At 40.1% G+C, this 22,176-nt stretch overlaps 1 protein-coding gene across 1 annotated transcript in view; it reads right to left on the reverse strand.

Moving 5' to 3' along the window:
- SVEP1 (sushi, von Willebrand factor type A, EGF and pentraxin domain containing 1) overlaps nt 1–22,176 on the reverse strand; it is a 151,825-nt gene that overhangs the window by 25,288 nt on the left and 104,361 nt on the right. The window contains exons 33-40 of the mRNA XM_059657621.1: nt 21,894–22,070; nt 21,586–21,670; nt 20,541–20,732; nt 19,353–19,520; nt 11,934–12,606; nt 7,224–10,009; nt 5,887–6,112; nt 2,673–2,828 (exon numbers count right to left, since the gene is read on the reverse strand). Of these exons, the coding sequence (XP_059513604.1) occupies nt 2,673–2,828; nt 5,887–6,112; nt 7,224–10,009; nt 11,934–12,606; nt 19,353–19,520; nt 20,541–20,732; nt 21,586–21,670; nt 21,894–22,070 (4,463 nt within the window). The remainder of the gene's footprint in view (nt 1–2,672; nt 2,829–5,886; nt 6,113–7,223; nt 10,010–11,933; nt 12,607–19,352; nt 19,521–20,540; nt 20,733–21,585; nt 21,671–21,893; nt 22,071–22,176) is intronic.

A 22,176-nucleotide genomic window follows, 5' to 3' on the forward strand; every position in this document is an offset into this window, starting at 1 on the left:
GAGTTGTGTACCTTACATATAAATGACAACTTATATACATAGTCAAATAATTTAACATCAGTTGTCCCAATTGCTTTGTCTGATTTTGGTAATAACACAAATACAGGAAGTAATAATAATAAGTACCCTATAACGAACTCAGACAATGCACAAAGGGCCATGCTCACCACTTTATTTCTTTTATCTCCAGCCTTTGCAGTAACTTTGCAAAAGTGGTTATTGCATTTCTACCACAGACAGGATGAAATAGAGGCTCAGAGAGGTTTGGCTGGTTCCCAGCATTTTCATCCAGCAAGAGTGAAGACCTGTAACAGAGGTCTTCCAGGACCAAGTCCCTATGTTTTTTTTTTTTGTTTTTTTTTTTAATTGATTTCAGAGTAGAAGGGAGAGGGAGAGAAAGATAGAAACATCAATAATGACAGAGAATCATTGACTGGCTGCCTCCTGCACACCCCACACTGGGGATTAAACCCACAACTTAGGCACATGCCCTGACTAGGAATCGAACTGTGACTTCCTGGTTCATAGGTCTACACTCAACCATGGAGCCACTGCGGCTGGGCCAAGTCCCTCTTCTTAACCACTTTCCCTTCTACTGGCCTTTGGTATATAGGTTACTTGTTAAAATTACAAATCCCACTCGGCCAGCATGGCTCAATGGTTGAGGGTCGACCTAGGATCCAGGAGGTTACAGTTTGATTCCCAGGTTGTGGGCTCGATCCTCAGTGTGGGGTGTGCAGGAGCAGCCGATCAATGATTCTCTCCATCATTGATATTTCTTGCTCTCTCCCTTCCTCTCTAAAATAAAATATATATATATGTTAAAAAAAATCCCCAGGTCTTATTTGGTTTAGAAGGCCTTGTCCAATGAATATCCACTCCTTTTATAACTTCCCAGGTGATTCTCAAGTAAGTGGCTCTTGAACCACACCTTAAGAAACATAATGGCGTGTCTATACAACCATGAGGCACAAAATGTCTGGCTGCCTCTATTTTTTTCCCCTAATACGAACAGCTTTGATGATAATGGCCTAAATCCATTAATTGGCATGAGTTGCAAATTCTGGGATTTATATTCTATAATTTGTTACCTGGAATACTTACCTAAAGGGGAACTTCCCCTTCATCTACTATTTGGTGATTTAGCAGTCTGGGTAGCATGGAAAAACATTCTTCCCTTTTTGTTGTCTGTTTTCAAAATAATGAGTTTGTTCATTACCAATACATTTATTTAGCATTATCGTAGGTCTGGTCACGACACACTTGATGTGTTTCAGTCCATTGAAGTTACTGCCCTATTGATGCTAAAGTGGTGTCCTTTTTGCCTGTGGGACCCTTGTTCAGGTGGCTCCTCAGTTTCTGTAAACTGAGCCACTGTGGCTAGGCCAAGTCCTTTGTTAAAAATACAAAAATACCTTTGATAGGTTCTTTCCTGTCTCATTTGACAAGATTTTCTAAGCGAATCTTTTACACTTCTTGTCCCAGACCTGGAATCAGTTATTTCTGCAAGTACCTGGATATTAATGTATTTTTTAAAAAGTTTCTCAGGTAATTCTAACATGTAACGTGGAGTGAGAACAATTGCTACAGCACCTCTCTCAATTTTGTAGTTAACACCAGGACATTCCCCCAAATTACCTACTTCCTCAAATTTAATGACCAACTAGTTTTCTACATATTTGTTTAAATCTTATACTACCTTTTTTCCTTAACAAATTGCAAAATGAATACTCTCCATGAAGAACTGGGTTTCAAAAACAACTTTCCAATTGCAACCAATTGTTATATTATTATCTTTTCTTTCTTATAATTTTCCAATCTTTTGAAGAATTTGAACAAGATCCATATAAGCTCAGTTCCAGTGTTCATGGACCTATCTTATGACAATTCTTTGATTGTGTGGTCAGAAAATGGAATGCACTACACAAATTTAACAGACCACTGGCAATGGATAGTTCTGCAAAACCTACATTTAAATACCACGACAACAATAAGAACAGGGAGGAAGTTTCCTGAGAAACCAGATGACACCATTCTGTAATGTAAGACAGATTTCTTAAATTTCCAAGTTGGATGATATCGCCATGCTTTCATCAAAACTGACTGCAGCCTTCCCACCGAAGTAATTAGGGAAACGGAGGTGCTGCTGATGGGGTTTTAATATTACAAACCAGGAGTGGTCATGAGACCTAACCTAGTCCTTGGTTAGAACTGCTGTGAGGATTTTTCAGGCCAGATCTGCCATGTGGAAACCTGGCATCTCAATCAAGAACCTGTCTAGGTGTTTGAGCCCACTTGCATACTTAAATCCCTATGGTCACCTCCCCAGGGTGACAGATGGACTGCCTGTTGCAGAGTCTGACCAACAGACGGCTGGCAGAATATGACCAACAGACGGCTGAAACGCAGGCTTAGTGTCAGTCTTATGGTTGGCATACTAACTTCTCCCTTTACATGGCTTTGATTTTTTTTTTAATTCAAGACTTACTTTGCTTTTTAGAATTGTAAGTCACCTTAAGTATTCCTTGTAAAGCATTAGTGTAAAAGGCAACAAAGTATAAAGGAATATTTTAGGACCAAAATCAGTGAAACAAATCAGTGCTAATACTTAACATGTTCCCAAGTAGACTGGAAAAACAAGTGAATTCTGGTTAGATGGTTTGTTTGCTCACCTCTAATTCATAGCCGGGCTCACACTGATAAATCACCGTGCTTCCAAGGCTGTATATACTGCCAATCACAAATCCATATTCTGGACTTTCAGGTTTCCCGCAAGAAACTGGACTGCACGATTCATCAGAAAATGGTGGCTCCCAGGCGCCATCAAGCTAAGTAACAAATAACAGTTATGAGTTATATTAGGAGTTAAATTGTATGGGTGAGGAAATATGTCAATACTGACTGCATAGCAGGATGATCTCCAAAATGATAGTCACAAGGACCTAGAATCTGGTCCTACTTCTGCACGTACTGTCTGTGGCCGTAATAAACACACTAATTATTATATAGTTTTTATAGTCATTACTAAACAATGTTGGACATTTCTTAAGCATTTTCTTCCTAATAAAATCCATTAAAAACCAGTAGCAGCAAGGAGTATGTTTTCATTATGATGCAAAAGGGCTGGGTGGTTTCTGTGACATACCAATGCACCCTTGTATTCCACAAAATTCTACATTGTATTTTAAAGTGTATGAGAAACAGCAAATTTTAGGCATACCACTCAAAGTTTAAGAAGATGGCTTCCATTTCTCCATTCCAACTTGAATACTTCAAAACATTCTATTATATATTTTGGAGTCATATAGTTAAAAAAGTATATGTATATCCACATACACCCATATGCTTTATTTCCCGACCATCATGGTTAGAATGAACATTTCTCAGCCCTTTATTTAGGTAAAGTGAAGGAGGCACAGATATTTCCTTAGACTGTTATTCTCTTGCTAATAGTTTTGTCTTCTTTGAGGAAATAGTTCATGAGTTGGATAATTGTCTAAAACAGGATTTGAGGCAAAGCCTTTTATTCTACATTATCAGCAAGAAGTAATTATGTATACATATATGCCTGCATCATAATCAACCATTCCCCTAATGTTGGAAATATAAATTGTATCTAATTTTATACTATATATAGTGCTTCAATATTTCTGAGTTAATCATTCTAGGTATTTTTTTAGTAACTTTTAAAATGAGACAATATTGTTTTCTTTTGCTATATCTGGAATTTATTTTGGTACATTTTAATTTTCTCCCTAACAGTAAGTTAACTGTATCAGAATAATTTGTTTACTAATTATTCCTTTCTCTACTGCCTTGTGATGATCTACTTTTGTCTCATTTCTTTTCTTCTGTTCGTTTTTCCTTTTACCTAGATTTACACCAATACCACACTGATAGGAGTTTTGTAATTCTGTAATTTGTCTTAATTTCAGGAGGAGCTAGTCCTATTTAGTATTCATTTTTCAGAATTCATATTGATCTTTTCATGCATTTGTTTTATGAACCATAGGACCATTTTGTTATATTACAATAAAATATTTTAGGCATCGAACATAATTTTATACAATGTATACATTTAAACATTCAGAAAGGGTCTATTCAGACCAAAAACTAAGCCAAAACTCAGCTGATTGAAGGTTAGGGGTCATGCTATGTGTGGAGAAAGTAAATGAATTACTGACTTGGGAAAACGAGCACAGACACCTGTAAGGCAGGGTCCTTCGGGCACGTGAGAGGCCATCTCCTCGTGCACACACTCTCAATGGGAGGACATTGAGTGATTCCTGTAAGTGTGCTGAGGCTTTGCTTGGTTCAGAAGGCTCAGGGTCTTTGAAAAAGTTTCCCCTCAAACTGCTTCATTTCTAAATCTAAGAGGGAACATCTGGAACTTTACCAATTTTGAGACCATGGCCACTTTGATGTTCCTATTCCCGGCAAGTTTGCTTTTAGGCTTGGCAGCAACAAAGCATTGAATATGCATGATTTACAAATGGGAAACTGGAAGGAGAAGGAAATAGTTCTCAAGTCCCTCCTATATGGCAGGCATATACTAGACACTTTATTACATTAAATAATGCAATCCTTTCAATGGCAGATATATGTAAAAAAGAAAACAAGGTCACAGAGCCTAAAAATACTTGAGATGAAGTTCAAAGCCATGTTTAATGGAAAAGCCACTCTATACCATGCAGCATTCCTCCTCCCCCTACCCCAAACTCCAGCAAAGGAAGATCATATCAATGATTTTTCTTTCTTTGGTACAACTTCAGGAAGCCAGGAGAAGGGACCCTAAGGGCAGTGGTCGGCAAACTGCAGCTCGGCAAACCGCGGCTCGTGAGCCACATGCGGCTCTTTGGCCCCTTGAGTGTGGCTCTTCCACAAAATACCGACTTCTGCGCATGGGCCACGAAGTTTCAATTGCACTGTACGTGCGTGCCCGCACGTGGTATTTTGTGGAAGAGCCACACTCAAGGGGCCAAAGAGCCGCATGTGGCTCGTGAGCCACGGTTTGCCAACCATGGCCCTAGGGAGTTGGCTGCCTTCAGTGCTGAGCTAGACACTTTCCCTCGTTATCTATATAGCTTTTCATACTGATCATACAAGATATGAATTACTATATATTTTTCTTTCTTTGTTTTTTAATACTCACCTGAGGATATCTTTCCATTGATTTTTAGAAAGTAGAAGAGAGGGAAAGATAGAGAGAAATATAGATGTGGGAAAAACACATCAACTGGTTGCCCCCTGCATACACCCTAACCAGGGCCTGAGCCAGGGAGGAGCCAGCAACCGAGGTATGTGCCCTTGACCAGAATTGAACCTAGGACACTTCAGTTCACAGGCCGATGCTCTATCCACTGAGCCAAATCAGCTAGGGCTCTATCCATTTTTCTAATAAAGAAACTAAAGCCCAGAAATTTTAAGTAACTTTCTTAAAGTCACACAACTCAAAAGAAGCAGAATCAGAATCTGACTCCAATTTCTGTCTGTTTCTACAGCCTCCGATCTTTCTTCTAGAACTGGAAACCTATTTGGAATCATCAGGGCTCATTTCTATACATAGACTCTTTTGAATATCTATGTGTAGACTATATAACCATATGGCTAATTTTTCATGAATATCTTGTTATAGATATTTTAATATTTTATTGAACTTTGCCTCTTTTTATTGAACCCTGCCTTGGTATTTTCATTAGTTTAAAAACAGGAATATTGGAAAGATGTATTTTATTATATTTCTATCAAAAGATTTCTCAAATCCTTTGACATGATTGGAAACATGGGGCATCTTTTTTTTTCTTTTTAGGACAGTAAGATACTGTTTGTGTGAATATATATCAATGAGTTACACTTACACGTTCTAATTAAGACAGATGATCTTACCTGACAAGTCGATATGTTAACTCCCTCATAGGTGTAGCCTTCTGCACATGACACAGAAACTTGCTGGTTCACACTGAAATCATCCCCATGAACAAGTACACGTGTGATGTTTGCTGGCAGAGAACATTTTTTGGGACTACAGGAGATTCTCTCAGGGGACCAACGGCCATCTTTCTGACAGGTGAATGTATCTATGTCTGTATCCATCACATAACCTTCCAGGCATCTGCAACAGATAGGCAAAAATAAATGCCTTAAGGAGAGAACAGTGCCCTTGGTGAACTGTTCTTGAGTGTAAGATGCTATTATAAGGCTCAGCAGGTATTTTGCATGCTATACCAAAACTGATGCAAGCATCATGTGTAGGCATTGCCATGCAAAAACACCAAGATGATAACCAGATAAACCCTTTGTTATCCACATTAAGGATTAGCCAAGATTGAAGTTGCTTGAAATGTTATTATTGACCTTCATTGTAGATGATATCACTACTGAATTCATGTTTATTCTAAAACAGCTAATAGTTAAAGAAATTCTAGACAAAGTCCAAAGTAGACTCAACTATCAGTAAGAATATAGCATAATTAATATTTATTGGGTATTTACTTTGTGCCCAGCACTGTTTTAGGTCCTTTACATAGGATACTTCGTTTAATCCTGATTATTAGATACTATAATGCAGGGGTCCTCAAACTACGGCCCGCGGGCCACATGCAAATACAAATATTGTATTTGTTCCCGTTTTGTTTTTCTACTTCAAAATATGTGCAGTGTGCATAGGAATTTGTTCATAGTTTTTTTTTTAAACTATAGTCCGGCCCTCCAACGGTCTGAGGGACAGTGAACTGGCCCCCTGTTTAAAAAGTTTGAGGACCCCTGCTATAATGTCACAGTAGTATGGCTATTCAAATTCAAATCAACCTGGCTCTAAAACTCTATGATTTAAAAATTTTGCATTTATTTATTCAGCATAAATAATATTTACTTATTAAATTCCAGTCACTGTTCTAAGTGCTCTACAAATATTAACTCATTTCATACTCAAGTCATCCCTATGAGTAGGTACTGCCATTCTCTGTATTCTCATTTTGTAGATGATGAAACTGACACAAGCAAGCTGAGATTTCTACCTAGAGAATCTGGCTCTAGAATTAAATCATTTAATTAGCTAACATTTATTATGTGGATATGCTTTTTTTAAAATTTCACAAATTACAGGCCAAGTAGGAGTCAAACTTGGAGCAATCCATATCTCTAGTAAGTGATTTTGACCAATCACTTTTCATTTTACAACTCTTTTGCCCTCATCCGTTGGAAACTTTGAGTCGTGATCTTACCTGAGCTTCACTTTACTTTCATAGGTGTGCGCCTCTCCAATTGCCACTGCATTGGCAACAGACGGTGGGGGTCCACAGGACAGGGGCTGACAAACTGGATGAGGCTGGCTCCACAACCCTTTCTCGGTGCAAGTCAGATCTGAACTGCCCTGGATGACATACCCAGGTCTGCAGCTGTAAGTTATCACATTTTCTTCCAAAGAGTCACTCTCACTGATGAATGCATTTGGTATGGTTGGTGGAGAACCACAAGACATGTGTTCACAGCGGGGGAAGTCAGAGCTCCACTGGCCATCGGCTTCACAGGTGACTTCAGAAGGTCCCAGGAGCTTGAAGCCTTTAAAGCACTGAAGCTGAGCTGTCTTCCCACAACCCACATCTGCTCTGTTGACAGTCCCACCTTGAATGACTGGAGTGAAACACCTGCAAGGCTGGCAGGAAGGTGGGCTGCCGCTCCAGGAGCCATTGGAGAGACACCATCTTGAAGGACTTCCATGGAGCTTAAAGCCGGAAAGGCACTGATACTGTATATGCCCCCCACGATAAAAGGAAAAGCCATTAGGGAAGCCACGGGAAAGATCTTCAGGAGGTCCACAGTTAACCGGCTTACAGAGAGGAAACTCTGCATCCCAGTTCCCATCTGATTGACAGGTGAGTTTTGGAGCACCGTGCAACACGTAGCCCTCCTGACAGCGGAACACCACTTCCTTCCCAAAGCCGTACTCCAGGCCATCCATCACCCCATTTGCCAGCTGAGGTGGGGTGGCACAGTTGACAGGCACACAGATGGGGGTGGTTCCACTCCAACTTCCATTGGCCAGACAAACACGACCCCTGGCTCCCTCAAGTAAGAACCCTACATTGCAAGTGTACTCAACCTCTTTTTGGAATGTGTACTCATCTCCTCTCACCTGGCCATTGGCTAAGATTGGGGGTGAACGACAGTCCACAGGAATGCAAGCTGGCTCATTCCCATCCCAATTTTTATTTTCTTGGCACGTTCTTCTCTCAGTGCCATTCAACACATACCCGGGATTACATTCATAGTACAACACACTCAGGTATGTGTAGTTGTTTCCTCTGATGGAGCCATTTGTAACTGGACTTGGTTTTTTGCATGCAATGGCCTCACAGTGTGGGGAAGCACCACTCCACTCTTTATTCTGTAGACAAAGTCTTATGTCAGAGCCCACCAGAATGTACCCGGGTTTGCAGCTATACTGGACAGCACTGCCCATGGTGGTCTCTGTAACATGTAAAAAGCCATTTTCAGGAGCAACAGGCAAGTCACATTCAATTGAAATGCAAGATGGTGCACTGCTGTTCCAAGTTCCATCTTCCTGGCAGATTAGCACAGGTTTCCCCAAAAGTTCATAACCTGGATTACAGGTGTATGAGACCATGGTGCCATGTAGAAAGCTTGCTGAAAGTGGAGCAGGAGTTGAGTCTTCCCAGGTTTTAGCCACTACTTCCAGATAATGATGAGGGTGAGGAGTCAGATATGGAACTTCCATCATATCTTCCTCTTGGTCAAAATACCCCTGACCATCCTTGAGCTTAGTATAGTCTCCAAAGTCAATTTCAGGAGGGAGACCACAATCTACGGGTACACATGTTGGGCTGGAGCTTGACCATCCTGACTCTTCACAGGTATGCATGGCATGACCAGCCATCTGGAATCCAGGGAAGCAGCTGTAGATGATCATGGAACCATAGCTATAATCTGCACCTTCTACAAAGCCATTATCAATGGGTTGTGGGGGGTCACAGTGGATGGCACTGCAAGATGGGACATCCACATCCCAATCACCTGTCTCTAAACAGGTCAAGGTCTTGGGACCTTCGAGCCTGAAGCCTGGATCACAAGAGTATGTAATGGTTTGTCCAGCGTATAGGTTTGTGTGAGAGAATTGTCCATTTAAAATCTCCCTGGGCTTTGGACACTCAATGGGTTTACATGTTGGTTTGCCTCCAAGCCAGTGACCATTTTCTCCACAAAGGATGGTAGTATTTCCCACCAACTCAAAGCCTGGTCTGCAGGTATAGAGAGCTGTGCTGAGATAGGCAAGACCATGCACATCAATGATGCCATTGAGGATTTCCTCAGGTTGGGGGCATTCCACTGGGACACATTCTGGCAGTGGAGAGCTCCAGGTACCGTCAGCTTGGCAGAGGATGGTAGGATCTCCTCTTAGGAAAAACCCATCCACACACGAATAGTTGACAGTACTTCCAAAATGAAGAGCAGAACCAGGAGCAGGGACACCAAAGGCAATTAGGGGAGGTGGGAGGCAAAGAACCATCTTACAAACAGGAAAAGAATCATTCCATTGCTGGGATGGTAGGCATTTCAGGACAGAGGGGCCCTGGAGGACATGCCCTTCTTTACAGGAGAGCATCACCACTCCCACCTCCGCAGTCAACTCTTTCAGCACCAGCTGGTTTTCCAGGAGGGGTGGATCTGGGCACTTGGTGGGCACACACTTTTGGTTTGGCTTCTTGTTCCATTTGCCAGATTTCTGGCATGTCCAAGAGTTATCTCCAATAAGTTCATAACCCTCATTACAGAAAAACTGAACTTTGGACCCCACTTCAAAATTGTCTCCTTTCATGTAGCCATTCTGGATCGGGGGAGGTTTTCCACAGCTGAGAGGGATGCACGACAGAGGGGATTCACTGTGCCAGTGGCGATTGGCTTGGCAGACAAATACAGGGCTTCCAATTAGCTTATATCCCGGGTTACACCGATATCTCACTTCACTCTCAAAGACCCTGCCAGTGACATGCTGCATGACAGGGAGAAACAATTAAGTACAGTTTGTATAACAGATCTTATGATTAACTAAATACACTGAATAGTAAAAACAAACTAAACTAAAATGTCTAATTTAAAATGAATCAATTAAGACAAGCAAATAAGGATTTATGTTTTTTTTCCAGTAGGTCCACATGCTATTTTTAAAATAAATTCAAAGGACAGTAGTAAGTCAAATTAGGTCATCACTACTGCAGAAATGATTATCACAGTGCTGAGCCCATAAGTAAAAGATAAGTACTAAGTGTCTAAATTGATGGGTGAAATTTTAAAGTAATACTGAAAATTGTAAGTCACTTGGTAAGTTCAAAAAATCTTGCTGACCAAAGCAACACTATAGTTCGTTGTTTTAATCACGAAAGAGTGAACACACAATCAAACATACTTTATTTGTTAATTTCATTAGACAATTTAAAAAGCCAATGAAATATTTCTCATGCATATGGTCGTAAAAGTACTGTCAGAGTTTGATACTCATTCTTAATATACTTTTTAAAAAACTGCTGCTAAAACACCAACAAGGGAAATTTAAAAATACTATTGAAGTTTTAAACAGAATACTTAATATTCATGATCTCAAAATTCAAATAAGTAAGTGTATAATAACAGTTCAGTTTTAGGTGGGATGAAAGATGAATTAGTGATGAAACCTTTAAGAGATTACTATGGGTCTTTGTCAGTGATAAAGGTGAAGACTAGCTTCCATGCTGTAATGAACTTCTTGGTATTTGGACATAATTACTTGTTCTTTTTACTTATTTATTGCTTGGGCACCCCTCACAGGCGTCAGCATCAGGCCATTACAGACCTAACCTGTACTGTTAAATACTATACTTCCAGTGCTTACCTGGCACCAGTAGGAGCTCCAGAAATATTTGTTAAATGAATAAATAAAGAAAGCCTCCTTACATATACTATAATCCTCTTCCAAAGGAAATCTAATACATTTGAGCAAATATCTTAAATAAATGGCTCTTCCTGTTGTTTTGTTGCTTTTGAATATAAAGGACAACAGGTACTATGTATGTGTTGGCCTTTAAAAGGTGTTCAGTTTAAATATTGTCTATTTAAAATGGCCCTTGTTTTGAGGGAATACATTTTCCTGCTTTCTGGATGGACTTAATGAGAAGACACATACTAGTGTGAAAGCAGGACATGTGTGCGTGTAATGTAACCCTTTGTCCATAACAGTAAAATTACTTTTAAACCCACTAAAACAAGCCTGCAAGAACTGCATCATAGCGAATAGATGGCTTAATCCCATCTTTTGTCTAAAAACTAGAAATGATAATAGATTTCTTTAGACCTTATTTCTATAAAATAAAGTACATATCCATCTTGGAATAACTTCTATAAAGCAAAATCTATTAAAGTTGGTTTATTCTAACAATAGTTAGGGTTGAGATACTGCTATAAAGTGCTTCAAATGTGTATATACTAGTAGAATGCAGAAAGCTAATACGTTAGAAGGATTCATATCTCTATGACCTTTTCTCCAATATTCACTACCTACAGATTTAGCTACTTCTGTTTTTCAACAATCTGTTCACTGGCCCTGATTTTTAAAATAAAGTATATATATATTTATATTTATTCTATATTCCATATTCTTGATTTCAGAGAGGAAGGGAGAGGGAGAGAGAGATAGAAACATCAATGATGAGAGAGAATCATTGATTGGCTGCCTTTTGCATGTCCCACACTGGAGATTGAGCCTGCAACCCGGGCATGTGGCCTGACCAGGAATTGAACTGTGACCCCCTGGTTCATAGGTCGATGCTCAATCACTGAGCCATGCTGGCCGGGCTGGCCCTGCTTTTGAATTCCAGGTTAGTCACACTGGCTGGCCTTGAAAGTGAAGAAAGCCATGGACCACTTGCTAATCAGTCTCTTACCTCCAGAAAGCCATTCTCAATCTTAGGTGGCTCACTGCAAGACACTGGGTGGCATGTAGGTATGGGGCTACTCCACTGTCCTGTGGCTTCGCAGGTGCTCTTCTTCTCCCCTTTGATGTAGAAGCCCCTGTTGCAGCTGTAAGCCACCATGGCCCCAAAACTGTAGTTTGATCCACTCGCATAGCCATTCATGATGCTCGGTGGTTCTCCGCACCGCACGGGGATGCACTGGATGGACATGGGGGAGGGGTTCCACTCCCCGCCTCTCATGCATTCAATCTTTGCTGAGGTGTTCAGTACGAAACCTTCCATGCATTTGAAGCTCACAACCGAGCCTGCTGCAAATTTTGCTTTGCTTATAGATTCCAAGATGCTGTAGGAAACAGATGGGGGTTTTTCACAGAAGTGAGCTATACACCGGGGCATGGCCTGACCTTCTGGGGGAACCCACTTGCCCTGGGCATTGCAGAGCAGCTGGGAATTGTCTGCTAGGCTGTAGCCATCTGCACAGTAGTAGAATGCAATGTCTCCAAATAACCGATGGGCAGTCTCTGGAGAGGCGTGGTCCACGTGGGGGGGCTCGTCACAGGAGACAGCCAGACACTGCTGGTTACTTCCACTCCACTTGCCACTGGCCAGGCATTCAATGGTGTCAGGTCCAGCGAGGGTGTAGCTATGAGATGGGGGGAGGGAGGGGGAGGGAAAGGAACAGTAAGGATAATATTTGAGAAAAGGTATTTGTGCCTCTTTATTTGGTTTTTTATTATCTTTCCTATAGCAACTCTACTTTTATTCTTTAAAATAATATTTTTTATTCAGCTGATTGATCACATGATTTTTAATTGGGATATAGAAATATATCTTGATTTTAATATTCATGCTCTTTCAGAAAGGGAAGTGGATTGAAGATTATTGCGATTTAAGGAACTCTAAAACTTGTGACACACGTCTTTAAAAATAAAATGAGTAAGCTATACCCGTTTGACTCAGTTCAAAATTGGAACTTCATCTGTCTTTAGATGGTTTTCGTTGGTTGATTTTATCACTAGTCTTTGAAACAATCTCTTATGAGCCATATGTAGCCTACAAATAGCTCACAGTTACACACTTACTTATATTCAATGAACTTTAAAACAGTGATTATAATTTTAGTCTCCTTAACCATGTGGTTATCATTGAAAGCTGTGTTCTACATATGGTTCTGCTATTCAACCAGAATGAATTATGCTTAATAACTCTGTCTTTTGTACAGGATGGTTACCCATATATGACATACTTGCAAAAATCTTAAATTATTCTCAAGTGCTCTCTCAATGAAGCAGAACAAAATAGTATGGTATGCAGTATTAGAATAATTATATCTGAGTCATTCTTATTTTTATTCACTCTCTCTTACTGAATGGAAAGGTAATCAGTCTATCATTTTGACATTAATAAGGGGTGAGGAGACCAAAATAATGGGGTACATAATTCAATCTGTTTAGACATATTAATTTCTTCATTTTATAGATGAATGAATGATTATGTAGACAGGTTAAGAAACCTGCCTAGAGTCACACAGCTATAAGCAGCAGTTAGGATTTGAAGTTAGTTTATTGGATTCCAACACTTATACCTTTTCATGACATTGTTCTGTCTCTTTTCCTCTTTTAAAATGGTTAGACAACTTGTGGGCATCCTTTGGAAACTGTATTGCCTTATTACAACTACAAATTATTTGACCCACCTTTCAGGAAAGATTTTTAAGTCATTAGTTAGCAAACATTCTCCTGAGGTCCCTTTGGGTTTAATAAGAAATTAACTACTAGAGAGAGGTTGGAATTCCTTCACCCTAGCAAGCAAGGTTTATGAAATCTATGAGATCAAGGGAAAATGATAGAGCATCAGCAGAGGTGTGTGCATCCACCCTACCTATGATCACATATATTACTGTCTCAAAATGAACACACTCTGACACCCCCAATAGCTGTGCTCTGCCTCCAGTTAGAGTCTGCTGCATTCATTGTTTTGGATAAGCATCGTTCCAAAGCATCGTTTGGATAAGAATCTGAGCCTAATGCATTTTTAGATGGTCTTTGTCTTAGAGGATCTAGGAGATATACAAAAACAATATGCTAAAAACATAATTTTATTTAAAAAAAACCATTATCCAAGGCCTGAGTGCCCAGGTTCTATTACTTCTGTGTAGGATGTGCTCTGGGTAAAAATTCCATTTGTAGAGGCTCCTGATGTTTTATAGCACAATTTATATCCCTTGCACACTTTGAACCATGCATCATTACTGTCATGGGTCCCTTGATGTTGCTAGCATATGTCATTGGCTAAAATGCACAGACATCACCTGAGACATCCCTGATTTATTAGGATCCATCATGCCATCTATAAAATGCTTCCTTTAGTTAACGGGACCAGCTGTTCTGTGGCAGAAGCATCTGCCTCCAGAACCTTCCTTATTCCTCAAAGCCTCTTGAGGACACAAGAACTGTGCTTTGTAGTTTGGCAGGACTCTGTTAGACCTCTGATCCCTCATCTTCTGGAAAATCTCCACCAACCATTCCTCCCTAGTGGAAAATCACAGCAAAGCTCTTCTGTAATGGAAGGGAAAATTACCACTAAATACATAGATTTTGAATGAATGAATTTAAAGGATGCATTTTTGATACTACCCATGACTTCTTAGGTCTTATATTATTTCTTTTTCTGACCTACAATCTTGACTTTTCTTTATGATTCTCAGTCAACATTTAGTCATTAAATAATTTAAGGGCCAAACTATGTGCTAGAGTCACTTACATAATTTAGCAATCATACTATGTGCTAGACTTACTTCCTTAGTGCACAGATGCAACACCAATACATTTACTGTTTACACATCTGTGCCACTCCCCCCGCCCCACTCCCCCTCCCATTACCTGGTGCATTGTAGGCCTCTTCACACATCAAGAGTCTGTTTAAAGGAGAAGTGATTGATTCTATCCTAAGACTGAAAAGAGGAAGGCCTCACAGATGAAAGGCTTTTGAGTGGAGTCAGAGAGAAGTTGAAAAGGAATCATTCAAGGCAGAAAAGTAACCTGAGCAAAGAAATGGGAGTGCGATATAGCTGGGGCATCCGAGAACTTACAAGTGGTTAGAAAAGCATATGAACCCCCAGAAAAGGAAGCGGTGAGCACTAGAAGTGTGTATTTTGACAGATTGTGACAGTTGATGAGTGTAGATGTGGTAGGCACAGATTAACTGGAAGTGGTTTTTGACAAGAATCTTAGATTTTATCAGACAAAATGTCACTAGAAAAGAAAGCTATTTAAGTCGTTTATTAACCATACGACCTAAAGAGTATCGATGCATAGAAGTAAGCTAGGTGGGAGTTTCACATGTTGGTGAAAGCCACAAAACTCTGTCCTTAGCCTAGGCGTCCAACAGTTTGTTAGCAACCCATAAATGTTGGGTGGGGAGAAAGAATTGTTTTAGGCCAGTTCAAGGTTTCTAATTCTGCAAGGCAATATTTAACGAAGAGAAGTGTGGATCTGAGATTGAGCTGGCTGACATGTCTGTCTTTGCCAACGGAATGTCTGTCTCCCAGGGCTGCAAGTTTGGCACCTGAGCCAGAGTGGATGGAGCCTCCTTGTCCAGTCATGGAAATGTGTGGAGGGGCTGGGACCCGCACTGAAGCCTCCTGATGAGCTCCAATGAACGAGCTGTAGGAGAGCCTGGGGCCAAGCCGGCACGACTTGAATGGTTTGCCTTTCAGAGGAGCACAGAAATGTATGGAGTGGCTTCAAGAGTGGAGCTAAAGCCAGTGCTTTAGATGAGATAATATCTTTGTAAAAATAATTTTTTTTCAGAGGAAGAGGGAGGAAAGAAGAAAAAGAGATAGAGAGATTTGTTGCTCCACTTATTTATGCATTCATTGGTTGATTCTTGTATATGCCCTGACCAGGAATGGAACCAACAACCTTGAAATAAGGACTAAAAGAAAGACACAAAATCTTATTTAAAAAGAAGAGACTATATAACAAGAAATATTTGAAAAATAAACAAATAGAAATTCTAAAACGTATAGAAAATAATTTCTGAAAATTAATGGGCACATTCAAAAATAGATTACACATAGTAGAAAGAAACATTAGTGAACTGGAAGAAATATGTGAGGAAATTACCCAAATGCAACAAAAGCTTATAAAGAGATGGAAAATGTGATAGGTCAATAAATATGGAAAATAGAAAGAAAAGGTCCAAAGTATAATCTAATAAGACAAAAAGAGAGAAGAGAGAAAGTAAAGAAGAAGGAATATTTGCTGTGAAACTGGATGAGACTATTTTAAAATTGGTGAAAGACATCCATTCTCAGATGTAAGAAGTGCAATGTGTCCTGGACAAGATGAACAATGATAAACGCACCATTAGTCACATCATAGAGAAACACCAAACCAACAAAGATAAATTAAAAAAAAATACCCAAAGGGACAACAATTCAACAAGAGTTTCTTCATTCTCAGCACTATTAACATTTTGGACTAGACAATTCTTTGCTGGGAGTAGGGGGCTGTCCTCTACCTGGTAGGCTATTTGGCAGTATACCTGGACTCTATCCACTAGATGCCAATAGCACCTTTCCTCCAGTTGTGACAACCAAAAATGTCTTCTGACATTGCCAGATGTTCCTGGAGGGCAAAATTGCCCTCAGGGGAGAACCACTAAATTATCCTGTGATGGAATTCTCAATAGCAAAATTAGAAGTGATAAGGCAATGGAACATCTTCAAAATGTTTGTGGGAAAAATACTATTAATGTAGACTTGTACACCCAGCTAAACTATAATTCAAGAGCAAGGATAAAACTCTTATTTTCAGACAAAGATTGTATAATTCACTGTGTCCTGCCCAAAGAAAAATATAAAGGACAATGCTTTAGGAATTAGAAACACGAAGTCCAAAAGGAAGGAATGGGTTGCAAAACAAACAAAAAGCAAAGCTCCAATAGTGATGAAGAGATTAATAAACACATGAGTAGATCTAAGTAAGCATTGAGTATATTAAAAATGACTAATTTGGAAAGTTGTAAGAAAAAGGGGAAATAAAATGTAGATAATGATATGACATTTACGATGAGCAGCGTGATAGAAATTAATGTTTTCCAAGATCTTTGAACTGATCAGGAAGAAGGAAGAGATGCTGAGTATGATCTCAGGGTAGGAAGAATTTCTTGAATTTGGCACACACTAGAAACAGACTATAAAGAAAACGACTGATAAACGTCAAACACTATCTAGCAATGTTAAAAATGTGCATATCATATGATCCCACAGCTCCAAGTCTTGGTGTCTAGGCCAGAGATATTCTTTTTTGTTTGTTTGTTTTATTGCTTAAAGTATTACAAAGGGTATTACATATGTGTCCATTCCCCCCCCCCTGCCCTTGACAATCCCCTGGCCTCCCCTACCCTCCAGTGTCTTATGTCCATTGGTTATGCTTATATGCATGCATATAAGTCCTTTGGTTGATCTCTTACCCCCCACTTCTGCCCCCCAACCCTCCCCGGCCTTCCCGCTGCAGTTTGACAGTCTGTTTGAGGCAGCTCTGCCTCTGTATCTATTATTGTTCATAAGTTTATAGTGGTCTTTATTATCCATGAATGAGTGAGATCATGTGGTATTTTTCCTTCATTGACTGGCTTATTTCACTTAGCATAAAGCTCTCCAGTTCCATCCATGGAGATATTCTTATTGACATGTGCCAGAAGACATGAGATAGTTCCCACGAAAGTCCTTTGAAAAATTAAAAACCCTCTACCAATGTACAGACTTGCTGTAATGATCTTCATTATTGTCTTTAATTCTTCTTTTAATAAATCCCTTTTGTATAATATATAGATATAACATTAGGCAGATACAGAACTCTTACGAAATGTTATAAGTGAATGATTAGTGACAAAAATACACGTAAGATTTGTAAAGGAGAAAAATGTAAATTTTATATACAGTGTAATCTTTAATACTAGGAAACATATGCAAAGACAAAATTCTGGGAAGAAATATAATAAAATATCACTACATTTATCTTTAGGTAATTTTTAAAAATAACCTTTTTATTTTCTAGTTTTATATGGTGACAATGCCTCACTTTTTAAATGAGAAAAAAAACAAGACGCTGTCAATATTTAGTTATTATATTTGATAACATTTCACAAAAATGACTAAATTTTATTAGTCTATGTGGTTTATTCTGAAGCAGTTTTTAAATGAGCTTTTAATCTGCCAGAGAGAGATGGAGCCATAAGAAGCTAACTCCTGCACTGGTAGTTTAATATTAAAGCTTTCCTTTTCACTTAAGGTGTTAAGATTTGAGATTTCTGTCTGCTATTTATGCAATTTGCAATAGAATGTCACCACCTGCTGGCAGGCCTGTATTTGTGGGACGGTCTATCAAGTGAAATGAACTTCAACTTCGATAATTGTACAGAAACTGTACCCTCTCAGTTGTGCTCCAATCATCATCATAATGGCAATTTTTGTTGAGTTTATTAATTTTTTCTTGCTAGGCCAAGCATTATATCATTTTATTCCTTGAATTATCCATAAGAATTATGATCCTTTAATGAACTCATTTGATGTAGGAAATCAAAGCACAGACAGGTTCCACAATTTTCCCAAGGCCACACAGTTAGTGAATGCCAGAGCCGAACTTACAAACCCAGGCAATGGCAACTTCCTGTGGTTCCTGCTTCCCACTGTGTGAAAAGCCACGGTGGGAAATCTGGAGTGTGAAAGCACGACTCACGGTGAAAATGTTCATTGAGGAAGCCGGCGGGGAAAAGTCGGGTCACCTGGGATTCAATTACCCCTCAATTCTTCCTGGCCTGTCTGAGACGCTAAGCAGATCACCCATCCAGAGTGACCTCTCCTTTCTCTGCACCTCACGGGGCTTTTGTGAGGATCAAATGAGACATTGAGGGTAAAGCTCTTTGTAATCTGCATCCTGTTTTATTTTTGTTTTTCAAATTCATCTCTGAATTAAAATGAGATCTTTAAAAATGTAATAGCCTGAAATTGAGTATTTTTTTCTTAAAGACATGTCATCTTTCTGTTGTGATTTAAAGTCTTGCCTTTGGTTTGCAGAGGATAAATGCTTATTTAGCTGTGCTTTTTGCATCTTTAATTAAAGTGTGATGATATTTTCCACCGCATTGCCCAATGTCCATTACTCCAGGCCCAGTTTGCTAAATCACTCTAATTCCAAGCAAACATGGTTCCCTCAGGAGACTATGCTCCCTTTCTGCCATCAGGGAATAAGAGCATAAAGCTCTCCTTGGCTTTGGCTGACAGGAAATGTAATTTAACGTTCAGGGGAGCCCATCTCTACAGTCGGGAGCATCCCTGCCCTCAGTGGCTCCCAACGCTCCTTACCGCACAAGGTTACTCACCCTTCTTTGCAGGTGTAAGTGACGGTGCTCCCCAAAGTGAAGTTACTGCCTGTGATGACAGCATCTTTGATGGCAGGAGGCTCTCCACAGAAGACAAGATGACAGGTAGGTGGCGCTCTGTCCCAGCTGCCGGATGCCAAGCATTCAAGGATGGAAGGGCCCTGTAAGCTACAAGAAAGAATGACAGCACCTCTTTCATTGCCTGTTTATTTCCTGCTATGGCATGGACACAGGAAGGACTTAGAGGAGAACAGGGGACCCCCGAGGAATCTAAATACATAAATCTAAAACTTCTTCATATTTTATTGCTTTATATAAAAGGAAGGGAAACCTGAGCAGACTGTAGGCTCTTTAAAACAATGAGTGGGCTAAAACAACATGACTTGGTGCAAAATAAAATGTGCTCATTGGTGGTGCTGTAGTGCCCTCCAGACCTTGTAAATAGGTTACCTAGATCAGAAGGGGTTAGCAGGCTGGCTAGGAGACAGACACCCAGGACTACTGAGATGCTCAGGGTCACTGAGGTCAAAGGGCACTATCCTGGCCCTGAGCCTGGGATCTGAATTGTGTTGCTCATGACTCTGACCCCTGGTCTCCCTCAGAGTTTGCAAACCTCGCCTCCTGTGGCATGGCTCATCCATCTTTGCTTGCCAAACTGATTCTGATTGCCTGTATTACTCACCCCACGTTCTGTGCACTTGATCTGTTTCACTTCAGATCCTGTTGCCCAAGTTTCTGATTCCCAGACTGATTCTCCCCACTGTACCCTCTGTTTGTGCGCCCCTGGACTCCACTGCGCCACCCCCCCGCCCCCGCAACACACACCCTATTATTCAAATTACCTTCTTACAATATTAAGGACCCAGGCCCTTAACTTGACATGCTTTTTATAACATCCCATGTGGTGATGATATAAGCTCGGTAAGTCACTTACCAAAAAATCCAGGCCTTGTCTACACTTCACAACACTTTTTGCCTTCATGTTTAATGTCTAAATGCTTATAGCAATTGAACTAGAGTTTCCAGATGAAATATTTCCCTGAGCATTCACTATAAGCTAGGCCTCAGAAATCATACCCATTTGAGAAACTTGTATTGAAAACCAGCCAGTCACATGCAAATGAAACCTACTGAGTAAATGGTGAGTAACGGTATTGTAGAAAGCTTGGCTGGTATCTGTGGACTTACGTGTATCCACTCTCGCAGGAATACGATGCAGTAGAAAGGTAGGTAAGCCCGCTCAAAACATATTTCCCATGGTTTATGTTTTCAGGGTTAGAACACTTGATCGGTTCACACACAGGAGGAGAGTGACTCCAAGAACCGCTAGCAAGACAGGATGACTCTTTATCACCCTCCAGAGTATATCCTTTATTACACCTAAAGGAGATAAAGGAAAAGGACAGAATATAATTTGCTTTACTTCCCATAATTTTATCTGTGCTCAAGCTCCCCCAAAATATTGAGAACTTATTCATATTGGAAGAGTTCTTTTTTCCTACTGAATAATGCTTTGAAATTATTTTTTTTATGGTTCAGTACTGTACATCTTCCCCACAGGGATCTTGCTGGGTGATAAGTAGGACTACAGATTTAAGGATTTGGCTTGCCTCCAGTTTGTGTCATGGATTAGCAGCTGCAAATAGAACATTCTTGGTTTGAGAGTGGTCTGGTCTAGTATTAGCCCCTGTAATATTAGATTTTAAATATTAGATTTGGAGCCAAAGCTTGTGTATTTATTTATTTATTTATATTGATTTCAGAGATGAAGGGGGGGGGGAGAGAATCATTGATTGGCTATTTCCTGCACGCCTCACACTGGAGACTGAGCCCACAACCCAGGCACATGCATGACCGTGAATCAACCATGACCTCCTAGTTCACAGATTGACACTCAATCTGTGAGCCACACTGGCCAGACCAAAGCTCCCCTTTTAACCAAAGATATTCATTAGCTTGCAGAGCTTTCTTACATGGCATCCATTCTTAAAGCTTCTCAAGGAGGTGCTGGTGGCAGTAACAGATTGTGATCTAGGGATTTAAGGATTCTAGATATGACTACCATTGGATAGATTATTGCATTCAATTTCTTCATACTACACACAACCTGGTTAATTCCATATTAATTCAAAACCTTCCTCTGGCACTATTCTTCCTCCTTTCTCCCAGTATTATATCACTGCCAGCAGTCACCAACAACTTCTACAATGTCGTTTCAATCTTAGACGCTTACCTATATATCACTTTACTGCCGTAGGTAAATGCTGATCCATCAATGGCACCGTTTTCTGGAGCAGCTGGTGCACCGCAGGAAACAGCTGTGAGGACGAAACACAAAAACATTGCTTTTCTTAGTGAGGGTGTGCAGAGTCTCTGAAAGTTCAAGGGTAGCTCGAGGTTTTCTTGTCATGTTTACACATAAGCCTAACAGTTGGGTTTTAGATACTAAGAACATTGACGCAATACAATCCTTGACATTTCTAGCCCGCAAATGTCTAGGATTGCCCAACACCATAAACGTGGGCAATTTACTCAACATACCTTCACAATGTGGTATCAGATGGCTCCATTCTCCAGACTCCGAACATGTGATTTTGTTTGCGCCCATCAGCTGGTATCCTTCCTCACAAGAAAATGTGACTTCGGCACCCACTGTGTAAATCTCGCCAGAAGAGTGGCCATTTTCTGGATTTCCCGGAGCCTTACATTTTATTGGTTCTTGAAAGAGAGAAGCAGTTTTGGGGGAACAGTAAGTGGCTTTCACACAACCATCCAAGGCCTCACAGCAAAATAATTCCACTACAGGCTAGGTGCCAGTTAGATC

Source organism: Myotis daubentonii, chromosome 11, assembly GCF_963259705.1.
Source record: "Myotis daubentonii chromosome 11, mMyoDau2.1, whole genome shotgun sequence".
NCBI classification, from domain to species: Eukaryota; Metazoa; Chordata; class Mammalia; order Chiroptera; family Vespertilionidae; genus Myotis; species Myotis daubentonii.